The sequence below is a fragment of the Vipera berus genome, assembly GCF_964194415.1.
Source record: "Vipera berus genome assembly, chromosome: 1".
In the NCBI taxonomy this organism is placed as follows: domain Eukaryota; kingdom Metazoa; phylum Chordata; class Lepidosauria; order Squamata; family Viperidae; genus Vipera; species Vipera berus.
In genome coordinates this window covers 140,825,532-140,846,159 of record NC_138202.1, presented here as the reverse complement: position 1 = coordinate 140,846,159, position 20,628 = coordinate 140,825,532, and the positions used below count along the sequence as shown (strand labels likewise).

The window sequence follows — 20,628 nt, the reverse complement described above, 5'->3', positions numbered from 1 at the left end:
AGGAGTTTGTTTGTTTTATATTCTTTTGTATGTGTCTCACAGGCTCAGTAACTTGTGCTCCAGACATGTTCAGCTGTTTAGATTCATATGCCTGTGTTCCTCAACACTGGCTTTGTGATGGTGAAAGAGACTGTCCTAATGGAAGTGATGAACTTGCTACAGCAGGATGTGGTAAAATATGCAAAACATATTTTCCATTTTAGTTTTGACTAATGAGACATGTTAATGTTTGCTGTTTGGCAAGGCAAAAATACTGTGGTTTAATAGACTCAAAGAAATTGATCTGATTCCCAATAAGAAACATATATGCTATGAATCTACTTGTAGGTTTTTAAGCACCCAAAGAATAGGGAATTGTCCACAATAGTGATCAATAGATGTTTAAAGGCATATGGCTGAAATAAAATCTTGCTTCCCATCCCTTATTCAGTGAAAGATGACTCTGAATTTAAGATGATGCATTAAAAGAAAAATGATTAGGAAAATTTATATAAAATGTCAGAAATGTTATAAATCCTATCAGTGCTGTTCTCTGGCAGAAGTGTGGCTTATGCCTTTTACGTGTAAAATAAGTATTACGGGTTGTGATATTTGGCTGGTGATACTTTTTTTAAAGTGTGAACTAAGGGGAAAAGAAATCATTTGAACACTTTGCTATATATAATAATAGAGATAACTCCACATTTTTCTTGACTGTTCTCATTTCTTCCTCTTCCATTGCACCTGGAGTCAGTAGTTTAAACTATCCCACTACAGAAAATGTATACAAACATGACCTAATTTGCTTTTTCTCTTCCTCCTTTTCTATCATATTATCAGACTTCAAAAGTCCTGTGTCATACAATGAATATCTACATGGGACATCAGGAAGCATATTCTATGCAGACAATCTTTAATGAGTATGATTAAAATGTTTGTGCCAGTTGTATTAACTTCAAATTACTTTTTGTTCTGTTCCTGAAGGAAACCTAGTAGCAGGAGTTAAAGGATTATAATGCCTGAGATTTTTCTTTGTAAGTTTGAATATTGTCCAATGTGGAAAGTATCTTTTATGTTTCCTTTTGCTAAGATAACTTCCTTCTTCCCTTTTTATTATTTTTCTTAGCACCCAGTAATATTTGTGATGAAAATACTTTCACATGCCACAATAAAGTCTGCATTTCGAAATTGTTTGTATGTGACCACGATGATGACTGTGGAGACAGATCAGATGAATCTCTAGAATGTGGCAAGTATCTCTGAAAATTATTCACTATAAAAGAGTTCTTAAAAATTATCTAGATTTTGTAAAAAGAAAGTCAATTATAAAAGAATAAAACAATGCAATAGAGTAACATTAGTAAAGGTAAAGGTTCCCCCGCACATGCGTGCTAGTCGTTTCCAACTCTAGGGGCCGGTGCTCATCTCCGTTTCAAAGCCGAAGAGCCAGCGCTTGTCCAAGGATGTCTCCGTGGTCATGTGGCCGGCATGACTGGACGCCAAAGGCGCACGGAACGCTGTTACCTTCCCACCAGAGTGGTCCCTATTTTTCTACTTGCATTTTTACGTGCTTTCGAACTGCTAGGTTGGCAGAAGCTGGGACGAGTAACAGGCGCTCATTTTGTTACGCGGCACTCGGGATTCGACCCGCCAAACTGCCGACCTTCTGATCGACAAGCTGAGCATCCTAACCCACTGAGCCACCGCATCCTTAGAGTAACATTGTTACCCCATTTTTATACATTTCTTACTGTTATTCTTAAGCTTTAAAGAAAAGTAGCTATATGCTTTGAATGAAAAAAATCCAGCGATGGTTGAAATCCTGAACATTAAATTAAAGAAGAGCTATTTAACTCTGAACATGTTTCTCCTGGAAGAATTAATCAATAAGATGTCTTGATCCATCCTTGATATGATGCAAAATACTTATTTTTGAATAATTTATTTTCCATTTATTTGATAAAGGATTTTTTTTATCTGTTCAGGTATGAATTCAGTATAATTGGTATATTAATCCATAGCAGGATAAAATTTAAAGCAAGGGCTAGCAAGGTTCATCACTTGAATTATGCTGTTTCAGTATTAGCAATATGCTAAGGTAACAAAATTTGACTGTTGTTTAATGTAAACATATGTGTAAAGATGTATGTCAACCCAAGCTTTCAGAATTATATCATATGTATGGCTACGTGCAAGTCTAACTAAATTTGATATGAAACAGAAATTCATTATTGCATAATGAACCTTATGAATTTCTGTTCCATTTTGTGTACTTTGCATACTATTATTCAAAATAATATTATTTTAATCTTTCTATTTATTTATTTTCTGTATCTTATATGCTGTTCCAGCCCAATAGCACATCCAATAGTGACTTCAGCAGGATCAAATTATCCTGAAGCTTTTGCATATACCTGGATTATACAAAAGATGCCAGATTATGCAAGAATTATACAAAGAGAAATTTTGCTCTGCTTGAATTCTGTACTGAGTTCCTCTTTTCAAAAAAAAAATCTGATTACAGAAAATTACAGTACATAATTTTCTAATTTTGCTTTTTTTAATAATTACAGTTTGCCATAATATATATCTTTTTTTCAAGCTTTAATAATATATTAATTTATTTCAAACAAGACCGTGAGAATTTTTTTTAGATATAGACACATGTCTTTGCATCGAAATTGAGATTCTCTGCCTCATATTCTGGCACAGAAGAATAAATTTAAAATCAGTTAAAAATCATTGAAGAAAGTCAGTTAACAGGAATTATATTTCTCCTAAATCTAAGTTGAACTACTAATATTTTTTATATCAATACAATTTCTACTTTTTCAAAGTAAATTACTTGTACATTTGTCAATACCACAGATTGATTTCTTTGATGCCTTTTGTAATTTCCCACTAACTGAAATTATATTTTAATAATTTAGCATATTCATTGTAACAGAATATAAGCCACAAAATTTTAATGGTGAACAATAGAGTAATTGATATTATTCATTTTAGCAGTGGAAAACATATATTTCCTTACCCATAATATTTGAAAGATATAGCCAAGACATCACAGATGTATAGAGGAAGGCTTATGTAGTATATAGGCAATTCGGTATTATTAGAGTGCTCAGGATCATATATATAATGAGCCATAACACTTACTGCATGCTTTGGATTGGGTAATTGTCCTTCAATTTTATCAAAAGTAGAATATACAAGAGTTGCAAAATCAGAAGTCTGTTTTGATGTGCTCGGTGGAACTTCTTCTATCTACTGAAGTACAGAAATCCAAGAACTTAAATTCCAATGTACAACACTAACTGTGTTATGCAGACAGGTCTCAATTACACATACAATATTACTGGAGATTCAGAAAATTGTAAACTTGCTGCTATTCCTATTATAACTTCCCACTAATTGAAATTAGATTTTTATAGTTAGAAATTGTGCCATATTTCTTGGCTGAAAACTTTTCTGCCATTCAGTGTAATTGCAAAATCTTCCTGTCGTGGAAAAGAGTCTTATAGGGCTGTAACCCTTTACTGGAATTTGTTAATTATGGACAGGCATTACCCAAACAAGAAATGAATGGGTGAGATAATAAAAAAATGAAATTTCATTTTTGCTAGGATTTGCATCAGTAAACGGGCAAACAAGAAAGTTCTGCATATATTTCTCTTACCTTGTGGATGAGACCTTGCATGCAAAGATAAATTGTAAGGCTATAAATGATATAAATATTTAAAAGATTAGAATATATATAATTCTAAACACTTGAGATACCATTATAATTTTTTTAATCACTCTGATTTTAGGCTATCGCCATTGTAATCCTGGAGAATTCAGCTGTGCTGATGGAAGATGTCTCTTAAATTCTCAGTGGCAATGTGATGGAGACTTTGATTGTCCAGATCATTCAGATGAGGATCCGATTAATATAAAATGCAGAAGTGCAGGTTCAGATTTTTAAATATTTGTGCAATTTTGCTTTTATGTCCAAAATAATAAGTACTTCTACTTGCAGATTATTGACAAAGCATGCTGGTTGGGTAATTCATCAATTCCCACATTATTATTTGTCATGTACTTCCTGTAGCCCCATATGCAGATCTCTTAATCCAGATGGGCTTCTCTCTTTCCCTCAGTTCATCACTTGGTAACTGATACGTTTTGATCCAAAGCACATGCAAAGGAAGAGAGGTTGAAAGATAGAAAAATATTCAGGCTCTGGTTCTCTTTCAGGGGTGTAGGGACTCTAGACTGATGATGCATTTGACTCCACATCATGTTCAGCCTGGTCATCTCCTGCACTTTAAAAGTTATAAAGACAAGGCATTGGTACCTATTGTTAGTCCTGTGATATAATCCATACAAGGAATACTAACTTTATCTTTATTGTAATGTTACATTAACGGTATCTTGCAAGATTGAAAGTATTTATCCACTCCGTCTCCTTTACTCTTTGAAAAACTAGAGAGGACCCATTTTGAAATGCCTCCCACACACCCTCTCCTTCTGTGGACTGAAGTATGTTTTACATGACAGGGGTCTACTCTGTGGCTCTTCCTCCTCTCTCTCAAGGGCATTCTCATATACTATTGCACTTATAAAGAGCAAAGAAGGAGGAGGTAAACAGATTCAGTCTTGAAAGATTTATTATAGACAATTTGAATAAAAGTAGTGTTCGCCCACTTGTGGAGTTGATTTCCTGGTATGGTCTACCTAAAGGGCTGACAATACCTTCCAGGGAGAAGCATCAACATTTGGTTGAAAAATCAGTTCTGAAACTGGTGCAGATATTTCTAAACTTAAGGCCAGCCCTAAGTCAACAGGAAGAGAAATCCACCATAAACAAAGTTTCATATTTAAAATGATCAAGCATTATATTTAGCTAATGTACCATATAGACAGTTGTTGAACTCCTGTTTTATTGAAATGAGCGCTCTATGTTCCATAAACTTTAATACTTCTAGATTATGAAAATGATAATAATTTACAAATATTATAACATTTATACATATTGTATAAATATTTTAAATCTACATCAGTACATGCAAATGTATAATTTGTTTGTAAATTAAACAGTAGATCATGGTTTAAAACCAGTATGAATAGTTACATACTTCTTGCATTCTGTTTCCTTTTACCCATTTATTTCTTGTTTTTAGAGCAGTCATGCAACAATTCCTTTTTTATGTGTAAAAATGGCAAGTGCATTCCCCAAGAAGATGTTTGTGATGCCAAACAGGATTGTGGTGATGGGTCTGATGAGAGAAATTGCCATATAAATGAATGTTTGAGTAAGAAAGTTAGTGGCTGTTCTCAAGACTGTCAAGACCTTCCTGTTGGATACAAGGTTGGTAGTTTAAAAGTTTAAAATAATACATTCTATTCTATTCTATTCTATTCTATTCTATTCTATTCTATTCTATTCTATTCTATTCTATTCTATTCTATTCTATTCTACCGTATTTTCCGGCGTATAAGACAACTGGGCGTGTAAGATGACCCCCAACTTTTGAGATGATTTTCATGGGTTAAAGTCTTATACGCTGGAAAATACGGGTAAGTAGGAAGTCAGGGTTGCTTCTCAATTAGGTGAAGGTTTATCAAGAGCTTTTGGCCTCAAGATCAGCTTTGCTCTGCCTCGCCTAAACCTCGTCTCCTCTCGCGTTGACGCCCCTTCTACTTCAGCCACACGCGCTGGCTGTTTCGGGGAGGCACCAGGTCTGAAAGAAGGCGGTTCTTTCCATAGGTTAGTTAATGAACAGGGCGGCGGAGGAGTGGGGGGGGAAGAAACGGGCTCAGCCCTGTGCCACAAGTTTAAGATTCACACACACACCCTCCCCAAGGCCGCCTTCTACTTCAGGGTGGAGGGGCGACCCCAGGCTGCTGAAGCCCCAGCGCCAGCTTTCTGCTGTGGTCTGCCTGTCGCAATTCCCGAGCTGCGCCTTCCCGGGCAAGTGTTGCTGTAGGTTTGCCACGGCACCACACCCTGAAGTCAAACTCCCAGGGTCAGGTGAAGCTTAGCTCTGCACGAACATGTCAGGTCGGCCTCCGCCTGGCTTCCCACGCTCCCTTGAGCTCTCGTGCTCGCAGAGCGCCAGCGGCTCAGCACACACTTAACTCCTGTTCCCTTCCAAAAAAAAAAGGCTGCTGCCGTAGGACGCCAGTAAGCTGGAGCCTCAGCCTTGGTTGGGCTGGTCAGTTTATTTATGAGGAGGTCATCTTTCGCCATTCTCGAGTGCTGGATTTGTCCGTTTCCACTAATGTCTCTGCTCCCGAGGATTTACTATTTTCCGGCGTATAAGGCGACTGGGCGTATAAGACGACCCCCAACTTTTGAGAAGATTTTCATGCGTTAAAAAGTTGTCTTATACGCCGGAAAATACGGTATTCTATTCTATTCTATTCTATTCTATTCTATTCTATTCTATTCTATTCTATTCTATTCTATTCTATTCTATTCTATTCTATTCTATTCTATTCTTAATTCAAGTCCAGAGAACATGCAAACTTCTGTTTAATTTTAAAGTATAATATCAATTGGATGTACTGAGAAAAAAAAAAAAAAAACACAAGTAGCTTTAAAGTAGATGGCTATGCCAATTTATGTGTCTAATATGTAATTTTAAAAATTATGTGTTCGTTAATATATTCTTTTATGTTTAAAGTTAATCTCACATCATTTAGTGGGAGGAAAGAGTTGATGCATTTTTACAATTGAACTACTGTAAAATAAGTTTATTTCTTCAATTTCTATAGCTGCTCACATCAGACAATGACTGTGGGTGACTTACAATTCAAAAAATATAATGCACTAAAACTAAAAACATTTTAAAACAATAAAAAATGAAAAGATCCAAAATAAAGGGTAAAGGTAAAGGTTCCCCCGCACATGCATGCTAGTCATTTCTGACTCTAGGGGCCGGTGCTCATCTCCGTTTCAAAGCCGAAGAGCCAGCGTTTGTCCAAGGACATCTCCGTGGTCATGTGGCTGGCATGACTAGATGCCAAAGGTCCACGAATCAGTCAGTAGTTGAAGCATCAAAAATACCACAGCAAATATAAAAAAATTAATGTTCTTCTACATGAATGCCTAATAAACATTAAACTTCCTAAATTGGGCTTATGCGAAGAAATTCCAAATTTTGAGGTTATTGCCCCATTAACTTTCTCCATCACCATTAATCCTCATGTCTTAATGCTTGTAACTTTCCCATTTCTCATATCGGGAGGTGAAGTTACAGAAGAAAGTAATATCTGCCTCTGTTTGGTTCAGTAAAAACAATATAATTTTGATAGAAATTGCCAGGAAAGAACCTATAGCTTTCCTATCACCTGCCTAATGTGACTGTACCCCAAAGTTATTGGACTTTGTAATTTTAAGAGCCTTGAATAAATGCTTACTTAAGTGTCCATTTAAATATGACTAAATGGTGTGCTTTTTCAGCATGACCACACTTTGAATACAGTAGGATTAAAAAAAAAACCTGACCTGCTAAATTAAAGATGAATGAATTTCATCTGGTCTATTTTTGTTGCTGTTTCATGAGTTTATCATGTTCTATTTTAAGTCTCTCTGCCTTCTAACTTTAACTTGGAGAATGTCAAAATGTTCACTGTAAGTCCTCTCCCCCAGGACCTTTTGTAATTACTGGTGCATGATGGAAACATGCAAATTCTGTTTTGTATTGATTTAATGCATTTGCAGTCAAAGTAATCTCAGACAAAAATGTTCAGAATAATGTATTAAAGAGAAATTTGCAAAACACTTTAAGAGTTTAAATCTTGTCAATTTTTTTTTGTAGAACTTAACTTATATTACTTTGTTCAGGATTCTTAATGAGGCAGAACCTCTGCTTCTAAAACACTATCCCCTAGGCTAGGGCTGTTACTGTATGTCAGCAAAAGAAATGGAGCTATCAATTTCCCTGGTAATAAGTGCAACTTTAAATCCTTTCTTCCTCTTCTCTTTTAGACAGTGGCGTAGCGTGGGTTGTCAGCACCCGGGGCAAGGCAAGTAATTTGCGCCCCCTAACCCGTGGATTTTAGCACTCGAGTCTCTTCCAGTAGATTAGTTCTCTCCCGTGCTCAGCGCTGCGCTGGGCGGCCGCTGCACTGTCCCTCCCCCAGATAGTCCCTCGCTCTCTCACCGCACCGCACGCCTGGCACCCCCCCCTCCTCAGTGGGCGGCGACCCCGCGGCTCGGATCGGATTCGCACAGCCAGCACTGCAGTGAGAGAGAGTGAGTGAGCCAGGCAGGGGCAGAGAGCTGCGAGTGCGAGCGCGCCCCCCCAGATGTTGCGCCCGGTGCGGCCGGCCCCCCCTGCACCCCCCACGCTACGCCACTGCTTTTAGAAAACATAAGGACAGTTTTTTAAAAGAACAGTTTTTATGGAAAAGCTTCCTCTTTCCATCCTTCCATTATATATTCAGGATGGACAGTGATTAATAGTTATATGTTACTTATATGTAAAGGTGTAGGTGTAGGTCTATACGTACATATGTTGTATATAGTATATTTAAATGTGTGTTATGTATGTGTACACTTTGAGAGCAAGCAACTAAATTTCATTTAGTGCCCACAGTAAAAAATGACAATAAAGGTTATCTATCTATCTATCTATCTATCTATCTATCTATCTATCTATCTATCTATCTATCTATCTATCTATCTATCATCTATCTGAATCCAGAGGGAATGACAACTGATTAAGGAAAAATGGAACAAAAAAAATCAAGCTGAGGGAAAGATTCAATTCCCTCTTTTCATCTACATTTTTTCCTAGGAACTATGCTAGAAACCATACTCTCCTGGCCAACTTTATGAAAGAGAAGAAGAACCTGTATCACCTTTTTTATATACATAGACATATTTTTGCTGTGAAATATTCCAAAACCCCAAAGCTCAAAATGAGCAATGGGCTTTTTTTTTTAATCCTGATATTTTAATACCATGCTTTAAAAACATTTCAGCAAAATTGACATGCATTAACCAAGGCAGATAAGGAGGTGTAAACAGCCCTAGCCTTTACATGCTTAACACATAATATGCTTTATTTTTCTTTATAGTGTAAATGTTGGCCTGGTTTCCATATGAAGGAGGATGGCAAAACATGTGTAGACATTGATGAATGTTCATCTGGCTTTCCATGCAGTCAGCAATGCATCAATACATATGGGACTTACAAATGCTTGTGTATGGATGGTTATGAAATGCAACCTAATGCTCAGCAAGGCTGCAAATCCCTTTCAGGTAAACCTTTTCAGCTACAAAACAATTAAAGTCATAGTCCAATTAAGCATAAAAAATAGGACCATTTTTAAAGTATTAAAATATTTATTTGCAACTAGAAGTTTTAGCAAAATACATATGTAAAATGCAGCAATTGAATCACTTCACTACATCCCCTCTAATATTAACAGTACAATTTGTCAGGATGCTTTTGTATGTTCCTTGCCATCACTGCAAACAATGCAATTGTTTCAATACATGCTTGTCTTCATTGGGCAACAAAAAAAATTGTTCTGGATTTATTGGATTAACAAGGATACCGTATTTTCCGGCATATAAGATGACTTTTTAACCCATGAAAACCTTCTCAAAAGTCGGGGGTCGTCTTATACACCGGGTGTTAGGGTTAGGGGCAGTTTTATTGTCCAATGTTACAGGAAAAACCAGAGGCAACACCCCTCCACACATACACACACACAGGCAACCTCGGCAGCTCATTGATGGGGGGGAGGAAGGGGGAGAGAATCACAAAATTGCTGTCTGTTGTCGAGCCCTGCAGGGTCTTGTTCCAAAAACAAGCCCTGCTTCACCTACTCACCCCCCCCACTGCACACGGCTGGCTCCATGACCCGGTGCTCCGACAAACAAGGGAGGAGGTCGCCCGTAATCAGCAAGCCCGACTATCAGCTGATTGCTGGTTCCTGGCTCTGCAAACCCGACGACCAGCTGCTTCACGGCGTTTGCATGCACCTGCATCACAGGGCTTTGCTGAGGACCCCGCAGGCACTCAGGAGGACAACCCAGTCTGCCTTGCCGTATAGGGAGCCTGGGCACTACAAAACATGCTAGCTGTTACTTGCCTGCCGACGGACCTGTGCCGGGACTGCATGCTATAGCCTGCGCGCTGGAGGCAAGGGCTGGCTGTTTTCCGTCGGTGTCAGATGGACCGGAGCCGGGGACTGCTGGAGGGCAGCCCTGGGACGTGTGGAGGAGCCCGCTGGAGCCAGATACGGATGAGGGGGGGCAGTTGGTTGGAGAGGGATAGGCACACACTGGGAGCATGTTAGCATTTTCACCTGGGTTGGGGTAGAGGGGGTTTGGAGAAGAGTCACCCAGGATACTAACAGCAGCAAGGTTTACAACGCTGAAGTTGTCGAGAGTCGGAAGCATGTGGAGGTTAAAGAAACGCAGGCAGGCTCTGGATGCCGGAAGTGTACTTTGTACGTTGCTAAGCACATTGATTTGTGCTTTAGATTGTAAGCTGCCCTGAGTCTTTGGAGAAGGGTGGGATATAAATGGGATTTTTTTTTAAAAAAATTGTGTCTTGGAGACAGGGAGGGCTGGGCAGGCAGGGAGGTAGGAAGAGCTGACCCACCCAATCCTAGCAGACTTTGTATGCAGTGGGGTAGTCTTATACGGTGAGTATAGCCCAAACCCTATAATTTAACAGGAAAAGTAGGGGGTCGTCTTATACGTCCAGTCGTCTTATACGCCGGAAAATACGGTATAATAAATTACTTCTAGGTTCTTGATAAGAGTTTCCGATATACTAGGTAATGAGTCAGATATTCCACCTGTACCTTTTTACATAGCATAATACAGTAAGCTCTGTATCTTCCATCCAAATAAGCTGTTGGCTTATTTGAAAGCAAAGTTCTGTAAAAACTTGTCTGGTAATGGGATATAAGCAGTAGTGGGATTCAAATATGTGAACAATTGGTTCTCTGTGTGGATGCCACTTCTGGAAGTCCATCCTGGGCCAGGCAACAAAAAATTAGCTACCGGTTCTACTGAAGTGGTATGAACTGGCTGAATCCCACCACTGGATATAAGTGACTGTAAATAATGTAACATTCCCTGTCCTTCTTTAATGAGTTGATACCACTTAGCAGACTTACACCCCTGCTCTTTATCTTGTCTAAAATCCTTAAATAATAATAATAATAATAATAATAATAATAATAATAATAATAATAATAATAATAATGAGGAGGAGGAGGAGGAGGAGGAGGAAGGGACCTTGGAGGTCATCTAGTCCAACCCCCTGCTCAGGCAGGAGTTAGTCCCTCAAAATTTTATAGCAATTTGTGTCATTCAGAAGTTCTTGATCTAGCAAAAGTTGCGAGATTAATTTTAGATTTAGATTCATTCATTTGTTTTCATTGCATCATTTATAAAAGCATTGTTTTCCTAAATAATTATCAGGCATAAGGGCTAATTTCTAATAATATTATTGCTTTCTTTACCCTTATGTTTACTGATGGAGGTGGAAAGGGGGATGGGATTTTTTTCCCCTTTGATTATAAAACACATTCATAAATTAAAGAAATTTGCATTATTTATTTATGTATTTATTTCAATTCATGGTGCCTGTCCATCTCTAATTCATCACTTTGGGCAGCTAAGAACAGGAACAAAGTAAGGTGAACACAATGGGTAGAACTAGCATTGTGTTTCCCTGAAAGTAAGGGTTACCCCGAAAATAAGCCCTAGCTTGATTTTTGGGAGTGGGCCCAATATAAGCCCTACCCCAAAAATAAGCCCTAGGTTTGAGGTGAGGTGCACACCTAAAAATCAATCTAGGGCAGGGGTTGGAGGGTGGAGCTTACCATTGCAGACAGGCCTCCTGTGGATTGACACTCCTCTTCAGCCCACTTCTGTGGCCAAAGGAGCAGCTTCATTCTGCAGCTGACAATGGAGCTCCGGCCTGCATTTCGCAGTCAGAGGCCTTTCTGGAAGGCCTCTGCAGCTGAGAACCAAGCTATGGATTGAAATGCAGGCTGGAGCTCCATTCTCGGCTGTAGAATGAAGTTGCGCTGCAGAAGAAGTGGACTGGCTGGCTGGGGTTGTTGATGCTGCCACCATGTGGTGAGTGGAGAAGACACCTCCCGCCCCCCAAATAAGAACTGGTGCCTCTTTTGGAGGCAAAAAAATAAAATATAATATAAGACCGAGTCTTATTTTCAGGGAAACATGGTAGTTTCATATACATTCCAAAGTGTATTAACATTAAAAAGTCCATATTTTCTTTTCAGAACCACTGTAGTCAACACACTAATTGTTGGAAATTAAAATATGCATTAATTTTGAATCAAATGATTCTGACTTTTTTACGTCAGCTATTACTTATTATCTATTTGTTCCTTGAAAGCCAAGCTGTGTTTATAAATTCATCTTGGAAGTGAAACCATAGAGTGAGTTAATACTTCTCCTGTTTCAAAGGCTATATTAAAAGTACTCTAAAAAGGTGCTAATTAAATCTCCTGTTCAGCTTATGTCTAAAATTTGATCTTGTTTGAAGTATTATGCTTTTAATGTTTTTTATCTATACTAATGTTAATAGCATACAGCACTTAATTTTTCACTGCTTATGTTTCAATTCCAAAGTTGCATAAATTAAGTAAAAAAAAACTACCATTATTTTTTTCATATAGATGAAGAGCCATTCTTAATTCTGGCTGATCATCATGAAATACGAAAAATTAGTACTGATGGATCCAACTATACTTCAATGAAACAGGTATTCTCTAAGTCACTCAAAGGATCCCTAGACAGTGTACAGAAATCATAAATCTTTTTAAAAAGGTACAGTGACCATAAGCAGTACAGCAGCACCATAAGGAAATGTCAATGCAGAAGTAAATAAAAACATTTTAGATGGGCAACAGGATTAACTCTTTTCCTCAAAGATTATATACCTAGCATATGAATATACATAGGGTGTACCACTGAAATCAGTTCTGTGTGCATATTACAACGAAAATTAGTTGCTTGCATAACTTGACAGGAGTTTCTTTAAGTGATTATGCTGTATTTTAATATACAAATATTCTAATAATTGCAATTTTTATGGACATAGGGAAATAAAGCAATTTGTGATTTTTGGTTTTGAAACGTATTACATATTTAAATGCAATTTTTGCAGGATTTTTAAGATGACATTTGCAGGCAAATACAGAACTAAAGAGAAAAGAATTTTTAAGTAAATAACATAATGATATTGACCAAGAACATACGGCTTTGCTCCCTTTTACTGAATAGATCTGTATTTATTTACTTTTGCTTAATCCTACCTGTTTTTTTTTTCCCTTCAGTATTTTTATCAGTATTTCGGGTTTCAAATTGCAGGTTCCTCTGTAATTGTTTCTGAACACATTCTTGTGAAGAAAATGCTATCAACCTATTTTAAGTAACATGTGCAGCTTGACTAGATTTGGTGGGGATCCTGTAATCTAATCATGGTTATCAGCAAAAACTTCTTGTTAATTATCTACTGTGTTTTAGAGATTGAGAAGAACAAAAAGAACAAAGATTTAACCAGTAAGGCCCAAATATTCTTCTACTCAACTATAACTTAATGTTATAGTTACCGAATGTTACCTCCAGAAAATTGAAAAATTCTAATGCAAGATAGAGTTTCTCTACATAGCCCACCTAATACGGTTATAGTTCAAGCAGTCAAAGTATATTATATCCTTGAAAAATTAAATGTGTTGAATCATGAATATATGTTACTAATATACTTCTCAAAGACCACAAATGACCCCTCCTTTAGTATATTTCATGCAGAATCACTGCAATCCGCCAACCTCATGGTAGCCTACTTTGTGGGGAATTTAAAATAGCATGAATAAACCTACTCCATATCAAATTGAAAATATCTGGAGTGGATGCTCCATCCTGGCTTGAAGATCAGTTTCTGAACACAATGATATTCAAGAAGTCTTTTCTTAAAAGTAGGCAGTTTGTAATGATATCTACAAAAACAGTTTTTAATCTCCCCATCCCTGAAAATGAATAATATAGTAGTTTGGCAGGAAAGATGGAGTAAGCAAATTACTGCAATCTGTCATTTTAGCAATAGCGTGTTTTGTATTTAAGGCTGGACAGTCTCCTGTAGCAAGGAAATATAGATTTGCACTGAGAAAAATATTTGTGATCTAAAATCACATCATTTTAGGTCATAATATAACTTTTAACTTACCTTTAAAAACAATTATTAAAGTTATAATTGAGCATTATTCCCTTCCTAAAATTTTAGAATGCTTCCTAATGCTACCAATTAATCAAGGAATACTATTCTAAATTCTTTTGGTGGAAGGAGAAAAACAGTAGAAGATGGAAGATGACTATGTCAGAAGGCCTCAAATTTTGATACTCCATGAATGAGCTAGGAAGATTGTGGAACAAGAAGGCACTGTAATCTCATATTAAACCTGGGGACTTATATTGTCCTATAAACTTCTCTGCAGCATTTTTAACCAAACAATAGGAATTTATAATTTTCAGAAGCCTCTTAATGTTAGACACTCAGCAGAGCTCATGAGGTCACAGCTAAAGCAAGCTTGATATCTATTTTAAAGTATCACAGATCAGCTGGTATTTCTAGCTGTATAAGACAGTAGGCTGCAGTAACAATATACCTATTGTATACTGGTGATAAGAATGCTGGGGCCTTCCTTAGATCTCTTTGCTGCACTGTATCCTTTAACCTTTGCCTCAGTATTTGTTTCACCTAATTATATTTCATCTTGAGAACTGAAGGGGGAGAGTAGTCTAGATTTAAAAGGAATTGGTAGTCCTGAAAGCTAGACTTGACAATAGAAGTTAAGCTTTAATCAAAGATATCTAGAAGAGAAACAGTCTTGACTTCCAACCTCTGAAGGATGAAAGGTTGAGTCAACCTCAAGCCCATGAAGATTGAACTCCAGACTGTGAGCAGAGTTAGCCTGTAATTCTGCATTCTAATTATTAATCACATTCTAATTACTGAGCCACCAGGGCTCATATATAAGAAGCCAAGGCCAATGTACATGGGAATGTACATGGGAAGCTCATCATCATGGAGGTCAGAGGGCCTTCCATTTTTAACACCTCATTAATTGATATTCTTTTACAGATATTCTGTCTCCCACCTATCAAAAATTGAGATGGTTGGAGAATAGATACTGGTGGTTATATCTGCTTATATCTTCTCCCATTGACTGGTACTGGAAACTTGGCAGTATATTTGAAGGGGACAGCATTTTTTGTTGGTAAACCCTAATTTGCTTGTGAACATTTGGGAAAAATAGATATACCCCCTTATAAGAATTTCCATTCATTGTAGGAATAGATATCTTAACTTTATTAATTTGTTTACAGCAACTGCTGAGGTTATTTTTTTTTTCTCTTTTAGGGCCTAAATAATGTGATTTCAGTAGACTTTGATTACAAAGAAGAGTTCATCTATTGGATTGATTCCAGCAGACCAAATGGAAGTAGGATTAACAGAATGAATCTGAATGGGAATGATCTCAAGGTGATTTGGAAGTAATCATGGATTTATAAATATTATGTGGATCAGTAGCTAATGTTATTATGTAGAAAGTCATTTGGATACTGGCACAGCTTAAGCCAGTAAAACTGTTACCCATAAAAACAGATTTTGAGCTATTAGCTTTATTGTGAATACATACATTGAAACTATGGAATAGATTAACCATGATTAATTTAAATCAATTTATATAGAGTGTAACTAAGTCTGGATGAAACATTTTTCCCCACTCTACAGATCAAGTGATATTAAGTTGGACAACTGCAATTGTTTTCTTCGGTGATAAACACTTGAGGATCAAATACCACTTAAAAAGCATATATTTTAGTCATATTTGTGCTAGTGTAAATCTTTAAGAATTTGTAGCTGCTCACACTATTCATTTATTAAATTTACATGCCAACCATCTCATAATTTGAGGCAACTGAGCAGATAATATAGATAGATGTGTGGTTGGCTTAGTCAATATATATTTTCTTTAATTTTCTTAATCAAAATATTAAACAATTGATATAAAACATGTAGCTTATTCAGAATATAGCATATTTCATAATATCTGTGACATTTGAGCTTCTAACTTATTTAAGAATTCTTGGTAATGATTCCCTGTTCTTTTGCTTTTTATTTCTAGACTTAATTTAGACTGCCAGATAAAGTTTGGTGTTTTTTTTTAAAGAAGTTGATTTAATCACTGTAGAAACTGGTATCCAGGTGTATTCATATTTCAAATCAAAATTCATTTTGAACTATGATTTAATTAATGCCTGTATGCACAATGATGAGATAAACAATAATAGCATATTATGGAAAGTGAAATGAAATACAAAATCTATCTGTTGTCTGATTTAAACTATCAGACAGGTTGCGTTAAATGAAGAATATAGTGATTACAGTGAACAAAAATAAGAAAGCTTATGGGAAATACTCTCATATCTATTAAAGAAAGAATATATCTTCCATTTGTTTATGCAGGATTTTTTTTTGTACTTCATATTTATGCAACTTTTCATTCAAAACCATTTGTGTTATTTTTACAGATCTCCCATCCTACTCAAAGCTAGACTTGTTAATGAGAGTTCTCAGGAAACCTAACTCATGCCAAGGTTTCTCAATGGATGCCAGAATTGAGATCAACATTATATGTCAATCCATAACTACACTTTTCTGGTTTTGGAGCTTTCTCAAATCCATTTTCTTATTTTTGCACAATAGTTTTAGTTTTATTCACTAAACTGTTAGTCTGGTCATGGCTTTTTCAAGAGATAATGATGAAAACATTTTCGTTAGCTGACTATGTATAAATAGCATTCATAATAAACAATTTTGCCTAGGAAGTTTTGTTGCAAGATAAGAAAAAAATAAACGTTTAATATCTCAGAGCAGATAATTGACCATATAAATTATATGAATGGACAGATAAATACTTCATCCAGATTCATTTTTTCCTTAGATTTCCTATAATCTGAAAGATTATACTACTATTTTTCCATGCACAAAGAAAACGTTGAATTTGTAGTTATAGCAGCAGCCAATGGCTTGACAAAACTGTCCATAGTAGCTTCATAGTGATAGACTAAAATGGGGCTGCCTACCTTAACCTTTAGGAGCTGGAATTGGTGAAGATGGAAGAAACAGTGCAACAGTGCCATCTGGGTGCAGTTACCACTTGGAGTGCTTTGGCTGATGGCTTTTTGTTACCACTGCATCAGCCCATTTCGCTCTTGTTTATAAGAGTAAATCTTGGAAGTCTCCAATAGTTACCTCTGATATTTTCACTTCATAAATCATATTGCTGACTGCTATTGTGTTGAAGAAAGGCAGGTAACTATGTTGTGTATTTGGATGTGAAGAAACCTCTAAGAATATGAGATAGGATGGGATTCTGCACATCAGAGAAAGAATTCATTGGGATATGTCTAAAGTGAATCTTTAGAGTGCAGTAATTATCTAATGAGAGCCAATTTGGTGTAGTAGTTAAGGCATAAGTTCTGAAACCAAGAGGCTCTGAGATTTTATCCTGTCTTAGCCACAAAGCCAGCTGGATGACATTGAGTCAGTCATTTTCACTCAGCCCTGAGAAGGAGGTAATGAAAAAGCTTGCCAAGAAAACTTGCAGGAACTTTTAATGAAAGAAAAAAAATGTAGTAAAACAGGAATAAAATTACCATATAATGCCGTCTATTGTTGTTGGTTAATTGTAGTATGTTATAAGAATTAATATATTTTCTTTCAAATATTTTTCAGAATTAAGAACCTTCCAATTATATTAATTGTATTTGCCAGTGTAGTACAATTATTTACTCTCATCTCAGGGAAATGAAAATGGACTTTCCACCATTTTTTTCTATATGTTCTGCTACTTATACAGTTTTCATTTCTCTAGGTAGTTCATAACACAGCTGTTCCTAATGCATTAGCAGTTGACTGGGTTGGAAAGAATCTCTATTGGTCTGACACAGAAAAAAGGATGATTGAAGTATCCAAAATCAATGGCTTGTATCCCACTGTTCTTGTGAGCAAAAGGGTGAAGTTTCCTAGAGATCTGTCTTTAGATCCTCAAATTGGGTATGGAGTTATCATACAAATTAGCGCAATTGATTGTTTCTGCTTTGGAGAATGTTTATAAGAAAGTATATCATTCTCAACAAGAGTAATGTTTAAGGGGAAACATTTTTGAAGTTAACGTAGTGGGAATTAATGAAATATAATGGAAATAATTGTTATATCTAATATTTGAAAATTTCAGGTTAAAATTTCAAATAATAATCACAAATTTGTCCAGCATAAATTTGAGCAATAGTTTTGACAGCTAATAATAGGTGAATTGATTCAGCTGAATGATTTTTTTAAATATTATTTAAAAGCCATTAGCCACTATACATTGCCACTAAAGTTCCAAATAACAGTGGATTATGTACAGGTAGCCAATGGAAATCACAATAATGTCAAATAATGCTATGTACATGATGTCATACAAATGGAATGAATTATATACAATATTATTGTAATACAAAACATGTATATAATTCATGCTGATAATGTCAAGATGCATGTGATATCCCTTGTCCCTTTCAGATACCCATTATTTTATTAGCTGTTCCATAGAAGTATGCCAGGCTAAAGCCTGGAAATTTGAGAATGCAAGAATGGTCACCCCAAAGAAGTGGTGCTTATAAACATTTGTTGAATTCATCTTTCATTAGATTGAAATCTAAACTCAAGACACCTTCTTGACTAATGTTCCTCATTCATTTGGTCTTTCCCCAAATGTTTGATGAGGAAAAACCAGCAAAACCTTAATGAGCACTCTTTTTGTTTTAGACCCTCAATTGTATACTGAAGCCCTGTGACCAATACAATTTTCTTCATGTGATCTCTTAATTATGTTGATTGTCTTTTTCCTGACAAATATTTACTTTATTAATATCTTAAAATTTAGCTATCAGAAACTATAAATAACTTCTATTACAGAAAGTGGATAGAAAATTGGGAACCTAGGAACATCTAATAGTACTGATGGGAAAATTATATTGCACTTTCTATTTCCACCGATACCTTCCTTTCCCTTAAACCTAGGGTAGCCCCCAAAGGATGCAGGATATTTTCAATATCAGAGAACACACTAAAAGTGTGTGGCCATTTTTATTTTTTACTTTTTAAATTATTTATTTTATTAAATGTATATGCCATCAGTCTCACGGTTTGAAGTGACTTTGAGAGGCTTACAATGTAACAAAACAAATACAAATATAAAACAATTATAAACATAAAAATAGATTTTCTTGGATAGGGAGGGGTTAATACATGTTATAAGAATTGTGGAAAGTTGGCATACCTTTAAATTCAATATTTAAAGGACAAAGCATGACTGATTATTGAGCCACTACAGAAAATGGTTTGGGCAGTATTATTTGAGAATGTTTTGGTCATTGAAAAAAGTGAGGGATACATTGGCTTATGGATTGCGGATTATATGCCACTTTTAGCTCCAAATATTTTTTTTTCCATTCAGTGCTGAACATTGTAAATTAATTTGCACAGAGAAAGAGTTTGATGTAATGGACTATCATAAGAAAAGATACAGGAGAGAATGGAACATTTAAAAAAAAAAATCCATTGTACACTTTTTTTGCCATATTATCTCTTGCTTTATGGTGAATGTATGAAGTGAATTCAGCAAAAGAAACATAACTCTGACCTTAAGGTTTTGACCAACATTAAGCCCATTATCAACTCTTGAGAAAGAATAGAGTCTTTCAGTTATGAATTAGCAGTTATCAACTTAGCTCATTGATAGTGAACAATGTGATACTTGAAAATAAATCCTACATACAACTTTGTAAATTGTAACATTTCCAATTATACAGTTAGTATGATTATGTTACATAGTAACATCATATTTATGAATTTTGTTTCCTAGGTATTTGTACTGGATTGATTGCTGTGAATATCCTCATATTGGTCGAGTTGGCATGGATGGCTCTAATCAGACAGTTGTGATAGAAACACAGATATCTAGACCCACGGCTCTTACAATAGACTATGTGAACAGAAGATTTTACTGGGCTGATGAAAATCATATTGAATTTGCTAATATGGATGGCACCCGCAGAAATAAAGGTTAGTTACACTCCAAGAAACTATTGCAGCCTGTTCTTTTGCCAATTTTTTTGAATTCAAAAATATTATTTTATAATCTACATTTTCTAAAACAATACAAATGCCTCAAGTTAGGTCCCATAGACAATTTACTCCATAAATTATATTAAAAGATCAATTTGCTTGTCATTTTCAGCTAAACACTTCCTTACTTTTTTTTATTGAAATGTTTTACAATACATTTTTTAAAAAGACAAAACCCCTCCCAACCCCCTCCCCTCTCCCCAAACCTCCCCAACTCCTCCCTCCCCTCCCCCTCCCCCCTCCCCGACTTCCCAGAGCTACTGTATTTTCTGGCGTATAAGACTACTTTTTAACCCATGAAAATCTTCTCAAAAGTCAGGGGTCATCTTATACGCCGGGTGCTGAAAATTTAGGGACAGGGCTGGCTGGAAAACCTGGAGCGGATCTCCCATTTAGTCTGCGCAGGGAAAGCGGGACC

At 36.2% G+C, this 20,628-nt stretch overlaps 1 protein-coding gene across 1 annotated transcript in view; it reads left to right on the top strand.

The window, feature by feature from the left end:
- LRP1B (LDL receptor related protein 1B) overlaps positions 1-20,628 on the top strand; it is a gene marked incomplete at both ends in the record, with an annotated part of 948,262 nt that overhangs the window by 820,477 nt on the left and 107,157 nt on the right. Inside the window, 9 exon segments of the mRNA XM_081314549.1 lie at positions 43-171; positions 1,106-1,228; positions 3,789-3,929; positions 5,142-5,329; positions 9,049-9,232; positions 12,646-12,731; positions 15,390-15,512; positions 17,911-18,092; positions 19,948-20,147. Coding sequence (XP_081170675.1) covers positions 43-171; positions 1,106-1,228; positions 3,789-3,929; positions 5,142-5,329; positions 9,049-9,232; positions 12,646-12,731; positions 15,390-15,512; positions 17,911-18,092; positions 19,948-20,147 — 1,356 coding nt within the window.